The sequence below is a fragment of the Sphaerodactylus townsendi genome, linkage group LG02, assembly GCF_021028975.2.
Source record: "Sphaerodactylus townsendi isolate TG3544 linkage group LG02, MPM_Stown_v2.3, whole genome shotgun sequence".
Taxonomy (NCBI): domain Eukaryota; kingdom Metazoa; phylum Chordata; class Lepidosauria; order Squamata; family Sphaerodactylidae; genus Sphaerodactylus; species Sphaerodactylus townsendi.
In genome coordinates this window covers 410,472-434,065 of record NC_059426.1, presented here as the reverse complement: position 1 = coordinate 434,065, position 23,594 = coordinate 410,472, and the positions used below count along the sequence as shown (strand labels likewise).

Genomic DNA, 23,594 nt, shown 5'->3' with positions numbered 1-23,594 from the left:
TCGCAATCCATACTGCATATTCTGCAAATATTTCACATTAATTAATCCAGGATTAGAGACACAGATTAGCATAACATTCTCACATACAGGAATACAGAGCTTTTAAGTGGCCAAGCATCATGGTAAATCACAATGTATCATAAAATGAACAGAGTGCCAAAATAAATAGCCTACCAAGCAAGTAAAGAGTCCTCTGGACCCAACAGTAGTTAAAGGGTCCCTCCTCTTACTAGCCGGCAAGCTCCAGGCTACGAGAAAAAAGAAGAGAGGGGGAGGCGAGGGCGTGGAGACGGAAAAGCGGACCCAATTAGTAACCCCCTCTTGGCACACACAAATAATTAGTAACCCACTCTCGGGAACTGGTGAGAACCTGCTGGATCCCACCTCTGGTGTAGTGGTTAGGAGTGTCAGAGTATTTGGGAGACCCAGGTTCAAATCCTCACTTATGCCATAGAACCTGCAGAGACTCTCAGTCTAGCCTACTTCACAGGGTTGTTGTGAGGATAAAATGGAGGAAAGGAGACTCCTGCAAACTGCTTTGGGCCCTCATTTGGGGGGAGGACGGTGGGGGCAACAAGCGAACGAATTATATTAATTCTTAGGTTGTCAGATTTTAGATTTCATGTTATACAGATGGGTGCCATTTTTATGTTGTTGACTTTCATGGTTAATTTATTGTTGTCGCGAAGGGCCGTTTATAAATTGAATACAACATCGTCATCATTATGAAATAATATCCGATTCTCCGCTTTGAAACTCAACCAGTAGGCAAACAGAACGTATAAAACGAAGCCTGCAAAATGGAGCCAGAAGCCTAGAGCGGCTCGCCGGAAGTCGCCGCGCTTTTCCCCTCCTTGCAGGTTCGCAGGCGAGGCTGGCGTCGTGTACGCCTGCGCACGGCGTCGCGCCCCTCCTGCTGGGCGAGAAGAGCGGAAGTCGTCACTGGCGGGGCGGGGCGAGATCAGGCGTTCGGCTCCCCCTCCCACCTCGCGCGGCCGTCTTGGTCGGAGCTTCACAAAATGGCGAAGATCGCCAAGACCCACGAAGGTGAGTGAGGGGCGGCGGCGGCGGCGGCTCCCGCTCCCCCTTCCCAGGATGCCTTTCTGTTCGGGGCGCTTGGGGGCCGCGGAGGCCGCCGACGCCGCGCGGGCGGGCGGGCGGGCGAGGCAGGCCTCGGAGGGGCCGGCGTGTAATGGCGGCTCTGCGCGGCTCTTTCTCTCCGCCGCCCCCCATTTTGTGCGGCCTTCAGGCGACGCCGACGCCACAAGAAGGGGCGGGGCGGGGGGGGGGCTGCGCCTCCTGTTCTTTCCTCTGTTTCCCTCCGCCCGGCGGGGAGAGTGGCGGGAAGGACGAGGAGGAAGAAAGGGAACAAGACGGGAGTCGCGCCACAGGAAAAGGCCCGGGGGCGTGAGGGCCGGGGGGGGGGGGGCGCGCTTGTTGATCACAGCTGGAGGGGTATTGAGGGGGAGGGAAGCGGGCAGGCTGAGCGCTCTGTGGGCAAGATGGCTCCGTTTTGCTTGGAAGGTAAGGAGAAGACGACTTTGGATTTCCCCCATTGCTTGGAGTGTCAGAGCGGCTTAAAGTCACCTCCTCCTCCATGACATGCACCTTGTGAGGCAGGTTGGGCTGAGGGAGGACTGAGATTGACCAAAGATCACCCAGCAGGCTTCATGTGCAGGAGCGGGGAAGCATATAAAAGTCTGCCTCTCATCTGAAGGAGGCTCTTAACAGCTACAACACTCTGTCTAAGTAGACTCAAAGCAGTTTACAAACTCCTTTCCCCTCCCCAAAACACACACCTTGTGAGGCAGGTGGGGCTGAGAGTTCTGAGAGGACTGACTGGCCCAAGGTCACCCAGCATGCTTCATGGGGAGGAGTGGGGAAACAAACCCAGTTTTCCAGATTAGAGTCCACCTGCTCTTAACCATTATACCACAGTGGCTCTCAGGATGCTGTTGTGCCTTTTCCTAAACTCCCAAACGTGCCTCTGCCCTGAGTTTTTTCCCTGCCATGGGGAACAGGTCGCTGATCTTTGTTGCGTCAGGAGCCTGCTTTGCGTTTGTTTCAGTTCCGTTTTACATCAAACCACCAGGTTTTTCCAAGGAGGGACTGATTGCTGCATCTCCATCAGGACAAACAGGGTCTTGTTAATTTTGCAAGTGGCGTGTGTCTTATTTGTTTCCCAGTGTGGTTCTATCATGGGGTCCAAGATGGTGCAGGGGGAAGGCCCATGAGGGGTCCTGTGCACATGCTTCGCTTTTGTGTAGCCTGTTGTCCTGCCTCTTCTAGCTGTTCCCAGGAAATCTACAGCTGCTGTCTTAACATGAGAACTCCAAACTCATCCAGTTAGAAGTTAGACTGTTTAAAATAGTACTGTTTTAGAGTAATAGTTAGGAAACAAAGTGTCTTGATTTGCTTAGCACATCGTGCCTCACCAGATTTACGAATTAATTATATTTACTTATACCCTGCTTTTCTCCCCAGCATGGCGTAGTAGTTAAGGGTGATTCCCCACTGGAAATTAAATCTAGATAAAACCCAAGTTTAAAAATAAACTGCACCTTTTCATCGGGGTTTCAGCCTCCCCAATGCAGCAATCCCCACTACGAATTGATATCCGTTTTGTGTCTTTCCTGATTGGCTGGCGTGCCGTGCTGGGGTGGGTCCTTTTTCCGTCCGTAAAAAATGTGGTTACGTCATGACGTGATGATGTCATGACATTGGAATGGTAACATGTCCAAGAAAATTCTTCCAAGATACTTGCAACCCGGGGTTCACTCATTTGCAAGGCTAAACATTTAAGCGTTTAGGTGAATAAGCAGGTTTTCACTCATTTGGAAGGGTGAACGGCTATTCATTTAAGCGGTTGCTCAATCTCCTATGGCAATGGTTGACCGGTTCAAGTCTCCTTGCGCATGCTCTCGCTGACCCCAAAGGCGAAATTGAAACCCAGGAAATGTTGCCCGCACATTGTTCATTGCCCGCCGATCACTAATTGGTTGTTGGCATTTGCGTCATGCTCCACGGCGAGAATTTTAAATAAAGATTAAACCCCAGTTCCTCCCCTTGAAACTGGAAAGAAAACGCGCTAAGAGGAAAAGTTGTACTTTCAAGCAGGTTCTGCCAGGACATGGGATAAGGGGGGGGATGAGTGCCAGAAATGGTGCTCTTTGTCGCTTAAGCAGTGGGGAGGCATTCCTGAAACCTAGTTTTTTCGCATAAGTACCACACGATCAATTGCCAGTGGGGAATCAACCTAAGAGTGGTAGACTTTAATCTGGAGAAACTGGTTTGATTCCTCATTCCTCCATCTGAGTGGGGGATTCTTATCTGGTAAACTGGATTTGTTTTCTCCACTCCTACCCATGAAGCCTACTGGGTGACCTTTGACCAGTCACAGTTCTCGCAGGACTCTCTCAGCCCCACCTACCTCACAAAGTGTCTGTTGTGGGGAGAGGAAGGGAAAGGAATTTGTATGCCTCCTTGAGACTCCTTACAGGACAGAAAGGGCCAAACTTTCAAGCCAAACTTTCCTCCTTTAGTAGGCATGCAAAGCAGCTGTTTTCACAACAGCCTTCTGAGGTAGGTTAGCCTGAGAGTGTGTGACTGGCCTAAGGTTGCCCAGCATGTTTACATGACTCAGTCCTGGGTCTCCTAGATCCTAATCCAACACTCTCATCCAAAGGCCAAAAGCCTTTACAGCTCCACTGTCACACAGCTGAGGACCCCAACTCATCCGCTGGAGACAACTAATCTCGTTTCTTATAACAAACTGTTGCCTGTGTGCCAAAATTTAGAGCTGCTGTGAAGGTATGACTTATTTTATTAGCAAGCAGTTAGTAGGTATTTTACTGGTTATACTAGTGCAGGGGTAGGGAACCTGCGGCTCTCCAGATGTTCAGGAACTACAATTCCCATCAGCCTCTGTCAGCATGGCCAATTGGTTCCTACCCCTGTACTGTAATTAATATTTTTATCACACTTCCTTATAGTTTTTATAGTGAATGAGTTACTGGTGGTAGTGTAATATCCTCTGATCTGTTGTCTCCACAACTACCAAAGTTCTGTTTTGAAAAGAGTACAACAAGAGAGTGTGGTTATTCTTCACCTGTTTCCTTTTTTCCAACCTAGGTTATGATTTTTTTCACAAAACAGCTGGGCGCAGATTTACTGTAGAGCCATCTTCTCAAAACAAATTAGCATTTCGGCCCTAACACATTTGTGTGGAAATAAACCCTGAGTCCAGTGCTTGGGACTGCAGCTTTTGAAGTGCTTGCTCATCTTTCAGATAGCCTTCTTGTGTGTAGTCTTAGCATCGTGTATCATTTGAATGTAGTTATACGCAGAGTCCTGTTCACAGAGCCCATTAGTGAATCCCCATCAGCTGTCTTTTAAAGGTTGAGAGAGTGTTTTTTTGAAAAACCTGAGCTGGCATCCATGTAGACACTAGCCTTGATCTGTAGTGACCCAGACGTTTGGGCTTTGCTGCCACGGAGTTGAGGAGTGGCCAGTGCCTCTGCCCCCTCTGCCAGGAGAGGGGCAAACATATTAGTGCAGCCCTCAACCACACCCTCCAACTAGATTAGGGCCCATGTCCAATTACTTTCAGATACATCCACGCCATTTACTTTGCTAAGTTTTGACATAATCATTTATGCTGCTTTTAATATTGAAAGTTATAGCTATAGTTTTGATAAGCGATGTGACATCTAGATCAGTCAAAATTCAGGTTTTATAATGTTTGCTGGGTAGATTTTAGTTACAAAAGTCAAAGACTCTGATCAGCATATTTTTTGCAGATTTGACTCCATTATATTTTTATTGTAAACTTCTCTACATTGTAATCTCTGTTGTTTAGACATGTATATTAGAAAAAGTTAACCTATTTGCAGTATTAATCTTGTTATGTTGCTTTAACAGAATAAAATGCATCATTTAGAACTTGGCATATAAAATTGTACTAATTGGCATATATGGAATTAAAAAATATAATTTTTTTCTTACAAGCAAAATTGAAAATATGCCAAGCACTAAGAGGAAAGAATTGCAAACTAGTGTGACATATGCTCTGCACCATATGTTGTTTCATCACACTTATTTCAGAAAGTGGGGTGGGGATAATTTCATTTGGGTTTTTAGTATTCCCCAATTTTTTTCCAATTCTTTTAATGGACAACTAGGGGTAAAGTTCTCAGGAAGGGAAGTTTGCCCTTCCTTGGCAGAAAAGATCTTGCCCTAGTGACATCCAGATTAGATTCATGCAGTGTGCTGTGTGTGGGCCTGCCCTTGAAGGATGTCCAGAAGGTGCTCTAGTTTAATAGGTTAATTATTCATATTTGGATAACTTTTATGCTGTATTTTTTTGGAAGGAGAAAAATAACCATTAACAATAACCATTTAAGTTGTGGGTTTTCCGGGCTGTGTGGCCATGATCTGGTAGATTTTGTTCCTAACTTTTTGCCTGTACCTGTAGCTGGCATCTTCAGAGGTGTATCTCAGAGAGTTACACACTGCCTCCAGATAACACTGGATTACACACAGTTTACACACTTAAGATAGTGTGTAACAGACTTTCCTCTGTGATACACCTCTGAAGATGTGGGAGCTCTGTGATACACCTCTGAAGATGCCAGCCACAGCGAAATGTTAGGAACAACATCCACCAGACCACGGCCACACAGCCTGGAAAACCTACCAGAACCAGTTGTCGAAGGCTTTCACGGCCGGATTCAACTGGTTCTGAAGGGTTTTCCGGACTGTATGGCCGTGGTCTGGTGAATGTTGTTCCTAACTTTTCGCTGCATCTGTGGCTGGCATCTTCAGAGGTGTATCACAGAGAAAAGTCTGTTTCTCACTCTATCTAAGTGAGAAGGGAAAATTTAGTGTGGTATATTGTCCATGTCCCAGGGCAGGGAACCAATCATTAACTGTTTGGGTGGAACTTGCTATGCAAAGGTGTGGTTGAGTGCATTGTATTGCGGGTGGGGTTATCAGTCCATTTTTTAAGTACCAGGAGCCAGGCCAGAAAGTTTCCTGTTCTCTGCAACCACAAAAAGTTTCCTGTGCTCTGCAACCACAAAAGAAGAGTCTTTGAAGATTAGCAGGGCCTGGCTCCCAGTACTTAAAAAATGGATGCAGGCGAAACGTTAGGAACAAAATCCACCAGACCACGGCCACACAGCCCGGAAAACCCTTCAGAACCAATCTTCTGTTTATTTAACTTCTTGAAATTTAGCCCTTGAGAAGTAAGGGGTTAATTCTATGTTCATAGATTTGCAGAGGAACAAAATGGTTGAGGTCTCTTTCTCAGTTCTGTATGTTTATTTAAAAACATTTTGCTGTTAAGAAGATGTGTTATCACTGCAGACACAAATTCACAGTTTTGAGAACTGCAAAACTAAGCATCTGTGAGGATTTCTTGAAGATAGAAAAATTATATTTTTACAGAAACTTGTGGGAGAGCATGACTGACATCTTAACAAATGAATGAGTTCCTTTACAACTTTTTGAAACATTGCATGAACGTACAGTCTAACACTACATAATTAAAAATAGTCCTTATTTCATGATAAAAAAAAACTTGGTATTGGTTTTGTGTGGTGGCCAAGTTTGCAGATGATACCAAATTATGTAGGGTGGTGAGAACCACAAAGGATTGCGAAGAGCTCGAAGCGGACCTTTATAAATTAGGTGAGTGGGCTAAGAAATGGCAAAAGCAATTCAATGTAGCCAAAAGTAAAGTGATGCACATAGGGGCAAAAATCCAAACGTTACATACACGCTACTAGTGCTATTAGTCAGAGACCAGGAAAGGGATTTGGGCGTTTTAGTTGATAGTTCCATGGGAATGTCAACTCAATGCATGGCGGCTGTGAAAAAGGCAAACTCTATGCTGGGGATAATTAGGAAAGGAATTGATAATAACACTGCAAAGATTGTCATGCCCTTATATAAAAGCAGTGGTGCGACCGCACTTGGAGTACTGTGTTCAGTTCTGGTCGCCACATCTCAAAAAGGATATCGAAGAGATAGAAAAAGTGCAGAGAAGGGCAACGAGGATGATTGAAGGATTGGAGCACCTTCCTTATGAGGAGAGGCTGCAGCGTTTGGGACTCTTTAGTTTGGAGAGGAGATGGCTGAGGGGGGATATGATTGAAGTCTATAAAATTATGCATGGGGTAGAAAATGTTGACAAAGAGAAATTTTTCTCTCTTTCTCACAATACTAGAACCAGGGGGCATTCATTGAAAATGCTGGGGGGAAGAACTAGGACTAATAAAAAGAAACACTTCTTCACGCAACGTGTGATTGGTGTTTGGAATATGCTGCCACAGGAGGTGGTGATGGCCACTCACCTGGATAGCTTCTTTAAAAAAGGGCTTGGACAGATTTATGGAGGAGAAGTCAATCTATGGCTACCAATCTTGATCCTCCTTGATCTCAGATTGCAAATGCCTTAGCAGACCAGGTGCTCAGGAGCAGCAGCAGCAGAAGGCCATTGCTTTCACATCCTGCATGTGAGCTCCCAAAGGCACCTGGTGGGCCACTGCGAGTAGCAGAATGCTGGACTAGATGGACTCTGGTCTGATCCAGCAGGCTAGTTCTTATGTTCTTATGTTTTTTAATTAAGATTTTTATTTTCTATAATTACAAAAAAGAAAACCAAACAAGGAAAACAGAAAAATGGATGATGTCTTGATTATAATTCTGGACACTGGGAGTGCTACCTTAGTTTTACAAATCATGTTCTATAAAATCATAAAACATTTAACAGATTTTACAACTTTCTGGAATACATACATTCTAATAAAGAGATAATCTGATATTAGAGACAATTATAGTATGTGTTCCTTATGAATTTCTAAAATTAATCAACATCATCTATTCACTTTTTTTTCTTTTTCACTCTTTTCAACACAATTCACTTATACTAAAACCTAAAGTAAAAGTAAAGTTTCCCCTTCAGTCGTGTCTGACCCTGGGATACCACTGCAAGCACTGATTTCATAGGCAAGCCGTTTTTGTGGGTAGTTTGCCATTGCTTTCCCTGGCTATTCTTTACCCCCTAGCTATGTTCTAGGTCAGTAGTGGCGAACCTATGGCATGGGTGCCAGAGGTTGCACTCAGCCCTTTCTGTGGGCACACGTGCACAGAGTTCATCATGTGGGGGGATCACCCCCCAAACACATCTAGGCTAGCCTGAGCATGATCCTTTACCTGAGAGTAAGCATGGTTGCTGGCAATGGAGCTTGCTTCTGAGTAAACCCTCCTAGGATTGTGATTCACCCATTCGAAACGATGCACGGTTGCTTCACCAAGCTTACTCCCGAGTAACGTGCACCTCGGAGCCAACTAGTTTTCTAAACTAAAACCTCAGTATTCAGGTTAAATTGCCATGTTGGCACTTGGAGATAAATAAGTGGGTTTTGGTTGCAATTTGGGCACTCGGTCTTGAAAAGGTTCACCATCACTGTGCTAGGTACTTATTTACCGACCAAGGAATGGATGGATGGATGAGTTGACCATGAGCCAGCTGCCTGGATATCTGACCCACAGGGGGCTCGAACTCCTGAACTAAAACCTAAACGAATTATTACTCTAGCCCAGTGATGGCGAACCTTTTCGAGACCAAGTGCCCAACTTGCAACCCAAAACCCACTTATTTATCGCAAAGTGCCAACACGGCAATTTAACCCAAAAACTGAGGTTTTAGTTTAGAAAAAACGGTTGGCTCTGAGGCGTACTTTACTCGGGAGTAAGCTTGGTGGTAGTCGGTGGCTTTGCTTTGAAGCAACCGTGCAACTCTTCCAATGGGTGAATCACAACCCTAGGAGGGTTTACTCAGAAGCAAGCCCCATTGCCAGAAACAGAGCTGACTCCCAGGTAAAGGATCACGCTTTTGTTCTTCGCATGAAAATCAGTGAGGTTTACCAGCACTTAACAGGGTTACCTACACTGCTTCCCCAAAACTAGGTCTTAGGTTTAATGCTAATTGAGCCCAGCGGCCCAGGCCAGCCTAGATGTGTGTGTGGGGGGGGGGGGAGTCTGCGCGTGCCCACAGAGAGGGCTCTGAGTGCCACCTCTGGCACCCGTGCCATAGGTTCGCCACCACTACTCTAGCCAGTGTTGTTAGATGTTGAAACAGCTCTTCCAAGATTGCTGTCCTGTGGCTTGGTAATTTACCTGGGAGCCTTGACTTGGCTTCCATAACAATTTTAGTATTTGAGATCTTGTCAGACTGTAGATCTGAAGCCAAATAAAACTCCACAACCAGTTTGGTCTGAAAGCTTTATTGGTAGAATCAGTGGTCAGCAAGTAAAAGCCAACTCTGAACTGTCTTTTCCCAGACCTCCAAAAAAATCCCCAATGCTCATCCCCCTCCCACCTTTTTCTGTGGTCTGCAACCGCAAAGGAAAACTAGGAGCCCCAAAGACAGAGCTCCCAAGGCAGAGGAGATAAGCAGTCATCTGGTCCGGCACCCCTACTTGTTTCAGTTAGACAGCACAGAACAGAAAGTAACTTTCCCTCCAGACATCTCTCTCCCTCTCCCAGTTGCAACCAGCCAGCCCTGACGCCAGGCTCCCGCCTGACAGATCTTTTGCATTTCTGTGTGTATATCTTTCCAGAATTTTTTTCACTTTTTTACATGACCTGACTTGGCTCCATTAAAACTATAGCAAAAGCTGTGTTGTAGAAATGTTGGTATTTGTCGGTGTAATCCTGCCAACCACCATGCCTGTTGAATTAGGAAGGCACTTGATCAGACCTACATGTAGCAGTACTTCCAGAACATGATTTTAATTGAAAGGCCTGTTGGGACAATACAAGGTCATCCAACAATATTTCGGAGTGACGTGGACCGATTGCTCTCATGGTGCAGGGAAAATAACCTGGTTCTTAATACCAACAAGACAAAGGAGCTTATAGTGGACTATAGAAGGAATAGCTCAGAAATTCAGCCCTTGACTATAAATGGCGATCAAGTAGAGCGGGTGGCTAGTTTTAAATTTCTGGGTGTTATGATTAAAGAGGACTTGACCTGGGGTGTACAGACTGCTGCGGTTGTTAAGAAGGCCCAGCAAAGACTGTATTATCTTAGACTGTTAAGAAAACAACAACTGAGTGGAAAACTCCTGGTGTCCTTTTACCGCTGTGCTATAGAGAGTGTCTTAGCCTACTGCATCTGTGTATGGTTCTCCAGTTGCACAGTGGTGGATAGGAAGGTGCTCCAAAGGGTGATCACTACTGCACAGAGGATTATCGGCTGCCCTCTCCCCTCCTTGGAAGAACTCTATAATTCCCGAAGCCTAAAGAAAGCCCAAAATATTCTGAGAGATCCGTCTCATCCAGCACACTCTCTTTTTGAACTGTTACCATCTGGCAGACGATACAGGTCTATAAAAATTAGGACAAAGAGGCTTAGAGACAGCTTCTACTCTAGAGCTGTGGCGATGCTGAAATCCGGGGCTTCGTGTTGATGTGTTTGGGGCTGTGTAGTGATGGGTGGAGTAAGGGGAAAGTGAGGATGGGGTATGAGTCTGGAATTGTGTGCATCGAGGAATGCTGCTGTAAATTTTCGTTGTGCGTGCACAATGACAATAAATGCTTATGCTTCCTGCAGAAAACTATTATTTTTTAAAATCAATTTCTATTGCATTATAATAAAATCAAACATAGCAGTCGTTGTGAGTCTTGCTATTCATCCAGTTTTTCAACATCTTTACATTCTAGTTCAGATTCTTAAAAATCTAATAACATAGCATTCAGTAATTTCTAATCTATTTGTCCTTAATTATTTAGTTGCCCAGATTATAGTTTATAAAAGTATTTCGTTTATTGGTCACTGATTTTTGTAATAAAAAAAATTCTGTCTTCAGTCATGCTCTGTAGAAGGTTTGCTATGTCCCAAATAAGTTAGTTTTGCCATTGTTGAATATTCGGTGAATTTATCAAATACTCCATGAGATCTGGGTGATGTTCAGCTTTCAACCTTATTGCAAATGCAATTCTTGATGCAGTACCATATATTTAAACAATTCTGTAAACTTAATTTGTTTGGTCCAAAGACTCTATTACTGTTCCATGGTTGTTTTTTCACCACAGTTCTGACTATTAGAGTAGCAAAGTGGTTGGTGTATGGTGGGTAGTGGCACGCTGTGTACATCAGCATGATTGTCATTAGCCTTTTATTTTAATATACATCTCAAGGAAAATGAAGATTACAGAAATGCCTCATGTAGTATTTTAAAATGCTTCCTAAAGTTGGTGCTAAAGTAGGTAACAAAAATTGCTTTTGCTCCCTCACAGATATTGAAGCACAGATTCGAGAAATTCAAGGCAAGAAAGTTGCCCTTGATGAAGCTCAGGGCGTCGGTCTTGACTCCACGGGGTACTATGATCAAGAGATCTATGGTGGCAGCGATAGCCGGTTTGCTGGATATGTGACTTCAATTGCCGCAACTGAATTAGAGGATGTAAGTGCATTCTAGAAAACAGTTATCAAGACCAAAAATTAAGTTGCACTTGCAGGTGCCGTTATTCCAAAGTGACTCATCCTGAGGTTACAGTGGCATTTGGGTGGCTATTATTAATGAAGGTGTTTGCCAATGTCTGTAGTTATTCATGAAAAGGAATATTCCCTGTTGACTTTTATGGGAGCTAGTGAACAGGTTGCAAGCATTGGTCTGGGAGAGGATGAATCTGGGCCCTGATTTGTATGTTGGGGTTGCTTGTAGCTGGGACCAGCACTTTCAAGCTAGTAAATATCCATGTTTGCTGCTCTGTAAATCTCTGGCATAAGTCAAATGGATCGGCAAATGTTTATAGCAGGGGCAGTTTTCCAATCTCAGATTGTTCTCTCTGTTAAGAAGAAGAGGGCGGGCTACACCTGATAAGCCCACCGGTGAATTTGTGTTGGGCATGATGCTTGTTTGAATAAATTCACAAATTGCCTTGGGAGTTAGAGACCATAACTTCTTGTCTCAGGTGTACTATGTTTCCAGTAGTTCTTTGATCCTACTCAGATTCTGAACCCCTATCAGTATGCTTTGTTCCCTGAGAAGTTCAGATTGGCTTGTTGGCTGGTTTGGATAATCTCATTCCTTTTAAAATCTACATACCAGTTGCTGGTCTTAATCAGAAGGCAATTTAACGCTGCAATTTGAAGGCAAAAATTGACAATAAATGTTCTTATTTCCTCCCTGCCCTCAAGGATGATGATGACTACTCTTCGACAAGCTTGCTTGGCCAGAAGAAGCCTGGGTACCATGCCCCAGTGGCATTGCTTAATGATATACCACAGTCAACGGAACAGGTATGTCGGGAAATCGTTGAGAAGACCCTCTTACTATTTTTGAGGGAAAGTCAGACATGTCTTCAAGCCGTGCAGGCTAAATTGAGCCTAGTAGCTCAGAGTAGCACAGTCTCATCAGTGCTTTGAAACTAAACTGTGTTGATCATAGGTAGTACTGGGATGGGAAACCACCAAGGAAGACCGGAGTTGCTATTCAGAGGAAGACAATGGCCCGCCTCTGACTGTCCCTCGACTTGGACAGTTGCCTTTCAATTGGCCATGCTGGCAGGGGCTGATGGGAATTGTAGTCCATGAACATCTGGAGTGCCATAGGTTCGCCACCATGGCCTTAAGTCATCTGTGATCAAATGGCACACAGTGTTAAGCTAAATTGTATGACATGTAGCCTATTGTTCAGACTGTTGAAGTTGGGTGTCATCATACATGATAGCAGGTAGAATTTGCTAGCAATATTTCTTTTATATGTCTTAGTAGTTATATATTTTTAAAGTTAACTTTGCAATGGTTGAGTTTATTTGGATAGTGAAAAGTATTTCAAAGTTTTTCAAACAGAAGTCCTTCTTGAAAATAGCAGCAGACCTAAAGAACAGTTTTGCTGAGAAATGCGCTAGAAACAACTGGAGGTTAATCACACTAGAGAGAGAGAGACCCTGTGGTTGAATTGCTATGTTTGAAATCCTTCCCAAATACATAAAGTAGCTTGATTAATCAATTGAAGTAGAGTCTGTTTCAATGACCAAAGATTGAGAGGGCAGTGATTTATGATAGAAATCTCATACATATATCTGGGTGCCACATTTGAAAATCATGCTGACCTCCAGGGTAGGGCTCAAGGCCTCACACTGTGGCCTGAATTTCCAAAAGTGGCCATCCCATAGAATCTATCAGCTCTTTAGTAGCCCATCAGTTTGATCAAATATTAAATGGATTTTTAAATAAGAGGTTAATGGGAAATGGGCTGGTATTCCTAAAGTATCATTTTACACCATTGTTACAGGAAGAGCAATCACCACCTCTGCTTGTTGTGACCCACTTACAAATAAGCAGGAGAGTCTTTCCTTTTAAAATTGCCTAAAACTCCCTGTTATTCACTGTCCTTGCCACCCTCCAGTAGCCCAGGCAGTTACCGTATCTCCATCCCAAGAGGAGAATATTTCGGAAGGAAGATCTGGACTTGGGAGATGGATATCTTGCACTTCCTTTTTTCCTCCTGCCTCCCTTGTGAACAGTCAGGCTCCAGGGTGTGTCTTGCTCCACTTGGGTCAACTGGTTTGAGGCCAGGGTTGGCTTTGTTTGCATTCCTTTTGATACTGCTGGTTTGTAACAAAATACATGTTTAATTTTCCAGTATGATCCATTTGCTGAGCATCGTCCACAGAAGATTGCTGATCGGGAAGATGAGTACAAAAATCGCAGGCGGATGATGATAATTTCCCCTGAGCGTCTTGATCCTTTTGCAGACGGTAACTTATTTTCACTTTCTCTCTGGACCTTACCAGTTTGTTTCCCCTTAAATTATCTTTAGCCCTTTGATTTCTGTTGGCATGCTTATAAATTTAGGATTTTTTTAGTTTACATAGTTTACTAAAGAGTTGGTTGAAATCTTATTTTTGCCATTTTGTTCAACTTTTATAATACAAATTTTCTTTCCAGGTAGAAGGACAAGAAAATAATGAGCCATTGCCATAGAAACACAAAGGGTTAAAGGTTTCTCTTTTCTTTTTGCTTTGGGTGATATGTTACTGTACTTCGTACAAATTGTATATTTAGTGCTCAAGAATCTTCCACTTTAGGTGGACGCGTTCAATCCAAAATTAAAAACTTAAGAAGAATTGCTGCTTTTAACATGTTTAACTGGCAGATCAGAGCAGTTGATTCTTGAAATTCTGATTTGAGGAAATTTTGCGAAGTGAAGCAAAAGCAGCTTTAAGAAACTCTTTGATATTTTTTTAATAGTTCGACTCTTTTCTGATGATTCTGGAAGGTCAGTGCAAGGGGAATTAGTGGGCCTGATGGAAACTTTCCTCAGGTGAGTCAGCTTGACAGGTAACTTTAGAACCCTGTCAGTTAAAACTCTTAATTGGCTGCAGGTTTTTGTAAGTGAAGTATTTCAGCCTGCATGGATTGTTAGGGATATATGGCTTTTACTTGCTTAACTGTCATTGATATAAACATGTATTGTCAGCATTCACAGGCCCGTACTAACTGTCCTTAATTTCTTTCCTACAGCAGTACTGCTATATGCCAGTCCTGTCTGCATTCTTAAGGGTGCAGTTCAACACATCCTGTGTAGATAATGGTGAAAAAGTATCCCAAAGGAAAGTCCTATCAAAGCTAGTGTCAGAGTGACACTGCCAATTGGGCATTTGATCTTCAGCATAGAGAAAAATGTATTAAGAATTTTATTTTTGTCCTCAGTAGTAATGCTATACCGCCTGTATAGCCCATCTGCACACTTTAAAAAGTCGTGCCTCCTGGATAAGTTTGTTACTCTGGAACTGGGCTTCTGTAAAATAAAATATTTGACATTATAATAAATTCAAGGTACAGCTTAGTATATGTAGTAATGTGGAAAAAAACACCCAAATGTTTGCCTGTGAGTATCCTTGTGATGGTAAATGTAGTTTACTGCAATCAGCTCACAATTTGTAAGTGTACCTTCAGAAGCGGTGGGGGGGAGAAACTGGGTGCTTTTTAAGCAAAGCCCTGTAACGAACCACCATACAGATAGGATCTGGGAATGGCTGTCCAGATTCCTCAATCGTGGAACTGGTTTTTATGATAAAACGGTTTGAGTGGTTATCTAGGTTTATGGTAGTTCATAGTCAGATATAGGCTTTATCAGCTTGAACAAGGTAATGTGTTGATGATAAATATCTTTCCAAAGTGTTACTAATGGTAAAGAGATAATTTTCTAGGCTTCTATTCTGCTGCTTGAAGTCAGAACTGCTGATGGAGACAAAGGCACGAAAGTGTACGTATTCCGGATTAGCAACCCAGGAACCCATCACTTCTGAAGATTCTTAATCTGTGCTGTCATTTTATCATTTTTATCTCCTTTTAAATATATATTATATATATATATTTGTGTTAAACTGTTGTAGTTATGTTTGTGTTCAAACAGGTTAAATTGATCAGCAAAGTGAATAAACGTAAGATACACATGTAATCTTTTTTTAAACAATTCAGTCAGAACAGTAAAATTAAATTATTTTTGTATTAACATAAAATTAGAGTAGGGCATTTTTAAGCAGTGCCTTTTTAGCGGTCCCGTGCTTATTATGCTTCTGTCCTGTTGCTGTTCTCTTCTGCAGGAGGGAAGACACCTGACCCTAAAATGAATGCCAGAACATATATGGATGTAATGCGTGAGCAGCATTTAACAAAAGAAGAGGTTGGTGAACATGTTAACTAAATTTCTTATCAGTAAAAGAGACTAGACAGAGCTCAAGAGCTTGGACTTGCTCAGTCAAAAGGGAACTCGTGGTCCTTCTTAGAATTAAGTGTAGCAATGCTCTTAACTCACAGCGACTGGTAATCAGTGATGAATCTTCTTGATGAATCTAACACCCTCTTAAAGCCGCTGGGCGCTTGCAACCATTGGCACAATTTAATCCAGTCCACAATTTAATCACCCATGGAGTGAAGAAATGTTTCCTTTGTTCCTCCAGGACATGTTGCCCACCAGCTTTATAGATTGCCCTTGAGTGTCAGCATGAGGTGTTCACTGTATCCCCCTCACCCCGTGCACAATTGTACAGACCTTTGTTGTCTCTCTCCACTCCTTGGCAGTTTTCCCTCAATTGAGTTGCAGATTCACCAGCCTTTTCTCATAGAAAAGGTGCTCTAAATTGCCCTCTTCCATACTTCTGTCCAGTTCTGCAATACCCTTTTTGAGATATAGCCACCATATTATACTCAGTTACTCCAAATGAAGCAGTATCATAGCTCTGTTTAAGGTGATGGCAGTATTGTCTGTTTCGTTTCAGTGCCTTTCCTAGTTATTCCCAGCACGGAGTTTGCCTTTGTCACTGTTGCTGTGCCCTGAAACATTTTCATTTTGACTAACACATGCAGCGGATGTAGATCCACTAAGAAAAATTCTTTGCTCGTTAGGATCTGGAATAAGAGCTTGGGGTACTCTGTTAAAATGGAGCTAGTGTTCCCTCTTAGAATTAACTGCAGCAATGCTCTTTTCCCATCTTTTAATTCCAACTTTGTACCAAGCTTCTACCCAGATAATCATCATTATTGAACACCATAACATAGGTCTCTGGCACAATCCTTCAGTGTCTTTAGGTATGCTTGGCAACAAGTTAATGTCTTAACAGGATTGATGTAGTTACCCCAATTCACCTCAGAATTTTTAACTGCAAGACTGTAATCACAGAACCTGAAAGGGGAGTGCAGATGGGTTTACCTTGTTGAATGTGTCCCAACTGATCCAAATAAGGCAACCAACCCACGTTGTTAGTGAAGGGGTGGGACTGTTTTGAAACATAGGACTTGAATGCCATACTCATATTGCATCGATTGTTTCTCTGTCCCAGAGGGAGATTAGGCAGCAGCTAGCAGAAAAGGCTAAGGCGGGTGAACTTAAAGTCGTCAATGGTGCCGCATCCCAGCCTCCATCCAAACGCAAGCGGCGTTGGGATCAGACTGCCGACCAGACTCCTGGGACCACACCGAAGAAACTCTCGAGCTGGGATCAAGCTGAGGTACGGGTGGACTTGGCTTCCTGTGCCATTTGCTGTTTTTCCCCTTGAGACTTAGTGTATGCAAGAGCTGCATACGGAAAACACTATCAGTTGAAACATTGCCTGTAGGAAACAAAGATCATTTTCTCAGCATGAAAATTCCTGAGTGTTGATTAATGACAATGGTTGGTATGACAAACATCACCTGCGGGTTAAGGAGGAAAGTCAGGTGGGGGTGTGTGAAAGGGGGGGGGGAGAGAGAGAAGGGTGAGGAGGCTCTGGTTCTTGTCTCGATATGCTGAGAGGCTTGGCTTGTTAAAAATTATTATTCATTCTCTCTTGATTATCTGAAGGAACTTTCTTTCTCCTGTTCCTGAATAAAAAAGCTATTGGACTTTCTCACCATCTCAAAGTCGGGAGTTTTCTTGTTTAGTTTTGTTCTGTCTGGAGGAGGAAACTTCTGCAGAGGAGATTGTTTTCTTTGGAAGCCTGCTTGCTGGAGAAGCCTGCCGGCTGCTTGTCATCTGGCGTGTAAAGCTACAGAAGGGCCAGAACGAGAGCACAGGCTCATTCACTTAGCCAGCAGAATGAAGTAGTTAAGAGCTCTCATCTGGAGAACTGGGTTTGAATCCACACTTTTCCATATGAGCTGAAAACTAACCTGGAGAATTAGATTTGTTTCCCTGCCTCTCTATGTAAAACCTGCACTAGCCTGCAGAGCACTTCTTCTTTGGGAACCAATGGTGGGTATGTTTGATCTTTTGGTGTGATGACTGTTTTTAAGTAGGTGGGTAAATGCAGATAAAGAGAGGGTGTGAGCCAGCATGGTGTGGTGGTTAAGAGTGTGGACTCTGATCGGGAGAATGGCTTTGATTCCCCACTCCTCGGCATAAAGCCTGCTGGGTAACTTTGGGCCAATCCCAGTTGTTTCAGAACTCTCTTAGACCCACCTGTTTCACCAGGGATCTGTTTTGGGGAGAGGAAGGAGTTTGTAAGCCACTTTGAGACTCTTTACGTTTGTGAAAAGCAGGGTATTAATCAAAACACTAATTTTTCAACCCCAAATTGATGATGATGATGATGATGATGATGATGATGATGATGACAAAAACAGTTATACACAGCAAACAAGATCAATATGCTGGATTTTGTATTACATCACACGTCGGACACTTCCCAAGCATCTAGGATACTGTGTGAGTGTATCGACCCGGATAGGCCAGAAATAGAAATGCGTGCAGAGCCGAGTAGGGTGGCTTTTTGCAGCTGACATATGGTGATCTTGTCAGCGCCGATTGTTTTTAAGTGCCGTCCTAGGTCATTAGGCACTGCACCCAGTGTGCCGATCACCACTGGGACCACCTTTACTGGTTTGTGCCAGAGTCTTTGTAGTTCAGTCCTTAAATCCTTGTATCGTGTAAGTTTTTCCAGTTGCTTCTCATCAATTCTGCTGTCACCAGGAATTGCAACATCAACTATCCATACTTTCTTTTTTTCCACAATCGTGAGGTCAGTCTGAATTCGAAGTCCCAGAATAGTTTTACATGTTCATTTTCAGTGACCTTTTCAGGCTTGTGATTCCACCAGTTCTTTGTCACAGGCAGATGGTAGTTGTGGCACAAGTTCCAGTGAATCATCTGAGCAACAGTATTATGCCTCTGCTCGTAGTCTGTCTGCGCGATCTTCTTGCAGCAGCTAAGTATGTGATCTATTGTTTCATCTGCTTCCTTGCAGAGTCTGCACTTGGGATCTGTAGTCGACTTTTCAATTCTGGCTTTGGGCTTTGATGGTGTTTGTTCGAATTGCTTGTTCTTGGGCTGCAAGAATCAAGCTCTCAGTCTCCTTTTTCAAAGTTCCATTTGTGAGACACAACCAGGTTTTTTCCTGGTCAATTTTGTCCTCAATTTTTTCTAGGAACTGTCCATGGAGAGCCTTCTTTTGCCAGTTTTCTGCTTTGCACTGTATTTTTACGGTATTCACTCTTTGTCTTTTGCACTTTGAGCAGTTTTCTGCTGTTGACTTCCATCAATGTTGGTTCTTCACTGTTTTTCACATAATCTGCCAGTGCATGTTTCTCTTCTTCCACCGTTTGTTTCACTTGCAGAAGCCCTCTACCTCCTGGATTTTCTGGGTAGAGTAAAGTCTGTCAACATCACTTCACGTGGGGTGTAATGAGTAGTGGATTTGTCATCAGTTTTCTTGTTTTTCTTGTCCAGATCATCCAGCCTGGCGGCTTTAGCGTCCAGTTCCTGAAAATTCCAGCGGTGTATCTGATGATGGGTAAAATGGCCAGATGGTGATAGCCTTGATGAAGTATTCCCACTGTTTAATTTGCTCTTCAAAGGAATTTTCTTGACCAGCTGGATATTCTCTGCTGGGACCACGTTTTTCACATAAGTTCCATGCTAATATTTGTCCAGCTGTAGTATTCCCGAGTATTTTATAAGGATCTCAGGTTGATTGCACTTTATAGTGCTTTCCATTAGGCATCTCTATGCCCTTATTGTCAGTAATTTTCCCTTTCTTCAATGCCACTGTGGCTCATTTGCCAAGGCAGACTCCATACCTGATTTCATTGCTGAAGATTCTGACAAAGTTATCAGTGACTGAATTTCAGTTTCCTGATTTTCCATAAAGCTTTAGATCAGGGTAGGGAACCTCATGACTCTCCAGATGGCTCAGTAGTTCAGTGAACTACTCAGATTCCCATCAGCCTCTGTCAGCATGGCCAGATTGGCCATGCTGGTAGAAACTGATAGAATATAGTTCTGAACATCTGGGAGAGCCTGTGGCCCCTCACCCCTTCTATGGAATCATCCATGTACAGCAAATTAGGACATTTTTGGTGAATTTCTTGTAGTTTGATAGCCCAGGTTTGCCTTTTGTAGAATTGTTGACGAGTGGGATCATTGCAATGATGAACAACAATAATGGTGACAGTATATGGAGTCTACCCTGGAAAATTTCTCTCTTGATCTTGACAGTTCCGTAGCTTTGGTTGCCCACAAACAAGTTTTCCAGTTTCCATTGTAACGGTAGATGACTTGCTAATATTTTCCTGAAACCCCGGCTGGCATCCAGACGTTTGATGATCCAACTGTGTGGCGGTAAGGTGAATGCTTTTTTTGTAACTCAATCCATTGTATATAGGTTTGTTTTCGCGGCTTTGTGGTTCTCAGTAGTTCATTTTATCAATCAGAAACTGGATCTCTTGGGTACCCCTACTCTCTTCTTTCTTTTATTATCTTTTTTGTCTCTACTACAGCGAGATAAGTTATTTGCCTCCAAGTAATCTTTGGATTTGATCAGCAATTTATTTCCTGTCAGCGAGTTTAAGACGTTGTAGGCAAATCACGTTATTGGCCTGTAGTTTCCTCTTGTTATTATCCCTTTTCTGAATCTTTCTGTATCAAATATGTTTTTTCCAGTTACTTCATCCATTCACTGATGTTTTCAAGTCTTGCAGCATTTCATTGGAATTGTTAGAGCCCATTTTTTGAGTGCAGGCTGGTCAGATATTTGGAGCAAAATCCATGCAACTGATCATTGCCAGGTGATGTCCAATTCTTGACTCTTCTTCACTCTTTTACTGATCACATTTCTGTTGTTATTTTAAGTTTTACTCATCTTGTTCTTTAAAAATTTCTTTTCAGTCTTTTATCCACCCAGCATTTTTGTTGTAGCCTTTTTCTGTTTCCCACAAATCTTTCCAGAATGTATTTGTAGCTGTTTTTATTATCATTATCATTATCATCATTATCATTATTAATTCAATTTAATAGACCGCCCTATCCCCGAAGGTGTCACTTTCCTTTATCTGACATTCTGACCCTAGGAAAGCTTTTCCTTCAAATTAACTCTTTTGTCTGTGCATCTCAGAGTCAGCAGAGGTGCTGCTGTAGGACGTGTTAAAACCCGGGCTCATTCACGGATTCCTCCCCTGAAAATCCTGTTATTGCAGCAACTCTATTGGATTATGCCTGCAATTGACTTGGCTTTTCCAGCTTTGTGGCTTTCACATACAGAGGTGGTGATCCAGAAAAGTTATTTAGTATCAGTGATGAATCCTGTGTTTTACTACAAGTTGAAAGGGCATTGCATTTTTGTTTGTTTCTTGTTCAGACTCCGGGACACACCCCGTCACTGCGATGGGACGAAACGCCTGGCCGTGCCAAGGGCGAAAGCCAGAGACTCCTGGGGCAACCCCTGGTTCTAAGATATGGGATCCGACTCCGAGTCATACTCCAGCAGGAGCTGCGACCCCTGGGCGGGACACCCCTGGCCATGCGACCCCAGGCCATGGTGGTGCCACCTCTAGTGCACGGAAGAATCGTTGGGATGAAACTCCCAAAACAGAGAGAGGTATTGTCAAAAAATGTTCTGGTCGTTTATGGACATTTGGCTTTTCTGCTTTTGAGTAACATCTGTCCTGATATTGTACTTTTAAAAAAATGGACCCTGGAGTTTCTGTCCTGTGAGCCTGTTGTTTGGGATTTCAGCAACTAATACAGTGTACAAGTGTTGCCTTGGTCAAAAGCATCTCAAATATGTATGCCATTGTAAGCTGCCCTGCACCTTTTGGGGGTAGGGCGGGGTATAAATATAAAACAAATAAATAAAATATTTGACAATTGTAGACTCTTTCCTTCCCCGCCCCCCCCCCCCACTTCCCAAGGGTTGGGCCATAAGTTTTAAAGCATGAAGGCAAATCCAATAATGTTTGCTATGGGAATTCTGCTTTCCAGAAGGGGGAAAAATACTTCTTTAGAACATTTTCATCCCCCTCTTCTGGGATCATCGTACCTGTGTGACCACCTCTCCCAGTATGTCCCTCATGGGTATTACATTCAGCAAACAACAACTTGTTGGTTGTCCCTGTCCTGAAAGGTGTCTGGCTGGCTTTGACTGGGCTGGGGCACCCAGACCTGGCTCCTACCTGGTGGAGGCAGCTTTGGTCCAGGTGAGGGCCCAAGATCCACCACCCGGGACTTTGTGGACTTCCTCAGAGGTTGTAAGATGGAGCTCTTCCACTGGGCATTATGGTCGAGGCAGCTACAGTGGTACCCTTTCCCCTCAGTGTGCACCTCCTTTCCCTCCATTGGTTTTGCTGTCAGGGGTTGCCTATGGTGTGTTTATCATAAAATAATTTCTTATTTGCCATCTAGGTTTTATTGATTGCATTTTATAGTTTTATATTTTGAATCGTAATTTTAATCTATTGAAAGCTGCATTGAGCCTTCAGAAGAAGAGTGGCAATAGGAATCTAAGAAAATAATAATAATAATAATAGAGAGAGGTTAGAGTGGTATAACATCTCTATTAAGCAAGTGAGACTGAGAGTTGGTTATTGGTCCCAGATCACCCAGCAAGCTTTGAGATTTGAACCCAGGTCTTGCAGATGCTGTACCCATTCTGCAGCTGCCATCCTGAGGCTACTTTCCTGGGTTTAAGCCCCATTGAATTCTGTATAGGCCTGCTTAGGGTTGCATTTTTTAAAGTAGGCATTTGAATCCCAGCCCTACACATTGAATTTTGCCCACTATGAGACTTGGGATGGTTTCAACAAAGTCAGAAGCCTTTACCAGCCAACACCACAGCCTTGGTTGCTTCTTGTGTCAATCAAAGTGTTTATGGTCCCTTTTGAACCTTCTGTTTGAGGTGGAAGGTACAAGCCGTGTAAAGTGCTTTGTCAACTTTGTAACATTGTTCCTTTTCAGCTTGCGTCTTCTCTCTCTTCGCATGCGCTAAATCCAGAATGAAAAACACTGCTGTTTGTTTTCCAGATACTCCTGGCCATGGGAGCGGATGGGCCGAAACATCTCGTCACTGATGCTGCAGTGCAGAAATGCATTCCATCGGTGAAACACCCGACCCCTAAGGCCAGTAAAGAAAATGCGTTAGGATGAGGCTTACCTGCAAGCCAGATGGGCTGGAGTGACACTCTACCAATGTTAACCCTGCTTAGGAAACCCCATTGTTACACCAGCTATGAACATGGCCACTCCTACCCCAGGTATGATTGATTGGTGAACTGTCCAGTTCTCGTTCCGTTTACTTGAAACAAATGGTCTCCACTTCCAAGCGTGCATGTGTGTACTTTTGTAATTTTGGGAGGGGTTGGTGAGTGCTACCCCAAAATGGCTACCATTAGAAGACAGAGTGAAAAGGAGGACCTCCCTCCTTACACGGGAAAGGCTGAAGAAGAGATGAAGTGGTTCATTGGTTAATGAACAGCCCAGGTGTTTGTCAGTCTTCTTCATTTGGAACCCTTTCATTTGAATGTGGGTGGTTAGAAACGAACCCTGCCTTACAGTGGCTCCACCCACCTTCAGAAACGCCCAGCAGGTGCCAAGAGATGTATTGGCAGGCACAATGGGTATCATGTTGGGGAACCCTGTGTTAAGTATTGCAGCCCATATCAATTTTATTTAAATCGCATTCTTTTTTTTCTTTTGAAATAATGCTTGTGATGGACCTCAGTATTCCACTGTTGTCCTTAATGCTGCCTAGCTGCACGAAATTAATTGGAGCGTTTCCTGCATACTCTACATGTTATTGTACAGACAGATATTCTTTTAAAAAAA

General features: G+C 43.3%; 1 protein-coding gene across 1 annotated transcript in view; it reads left to right on the top strand.

Annotated features, from left to right (window-relative positions):
• Positions 1–938: 938 nt before the first annotated feature.
• Positions 939–23,594, top strand: part of SF3B1 (splicing factor 3b subunit 1) — a 46,143-nt gene continuing 23,487 nt past the window's right edge. Inside the window, 11 exon segments of the mRNA XM_048483963.1 lie at positions 939–1,047; positions 11,308–11,474; positions 12,212–12,313; positions 13,662–13,776; positions 15,628–15,707; positions 16,864–17,031; positions 21,133–21,195; positions 21,198–21,372; positions 22,794–22,876; positions 22,878–22,976; positions 22,978–23,023. Of these exon segments, the coding sequence (XP_048339920.1) occupies positions 1,020–1,047; positions 11,308–11,474; positions 12,212–12,313; positions 13,662–13,776; positions 15,628–15,707; positions 16,864–17,031; positions 21,133–21,195; positions 21,198–21,372; positions 22,794–22,876; positions 22,878–22,976; positions 22,978–23,023 (1,126 nt within the window). The 5' untranslated portion in view covers positions 939–1,019.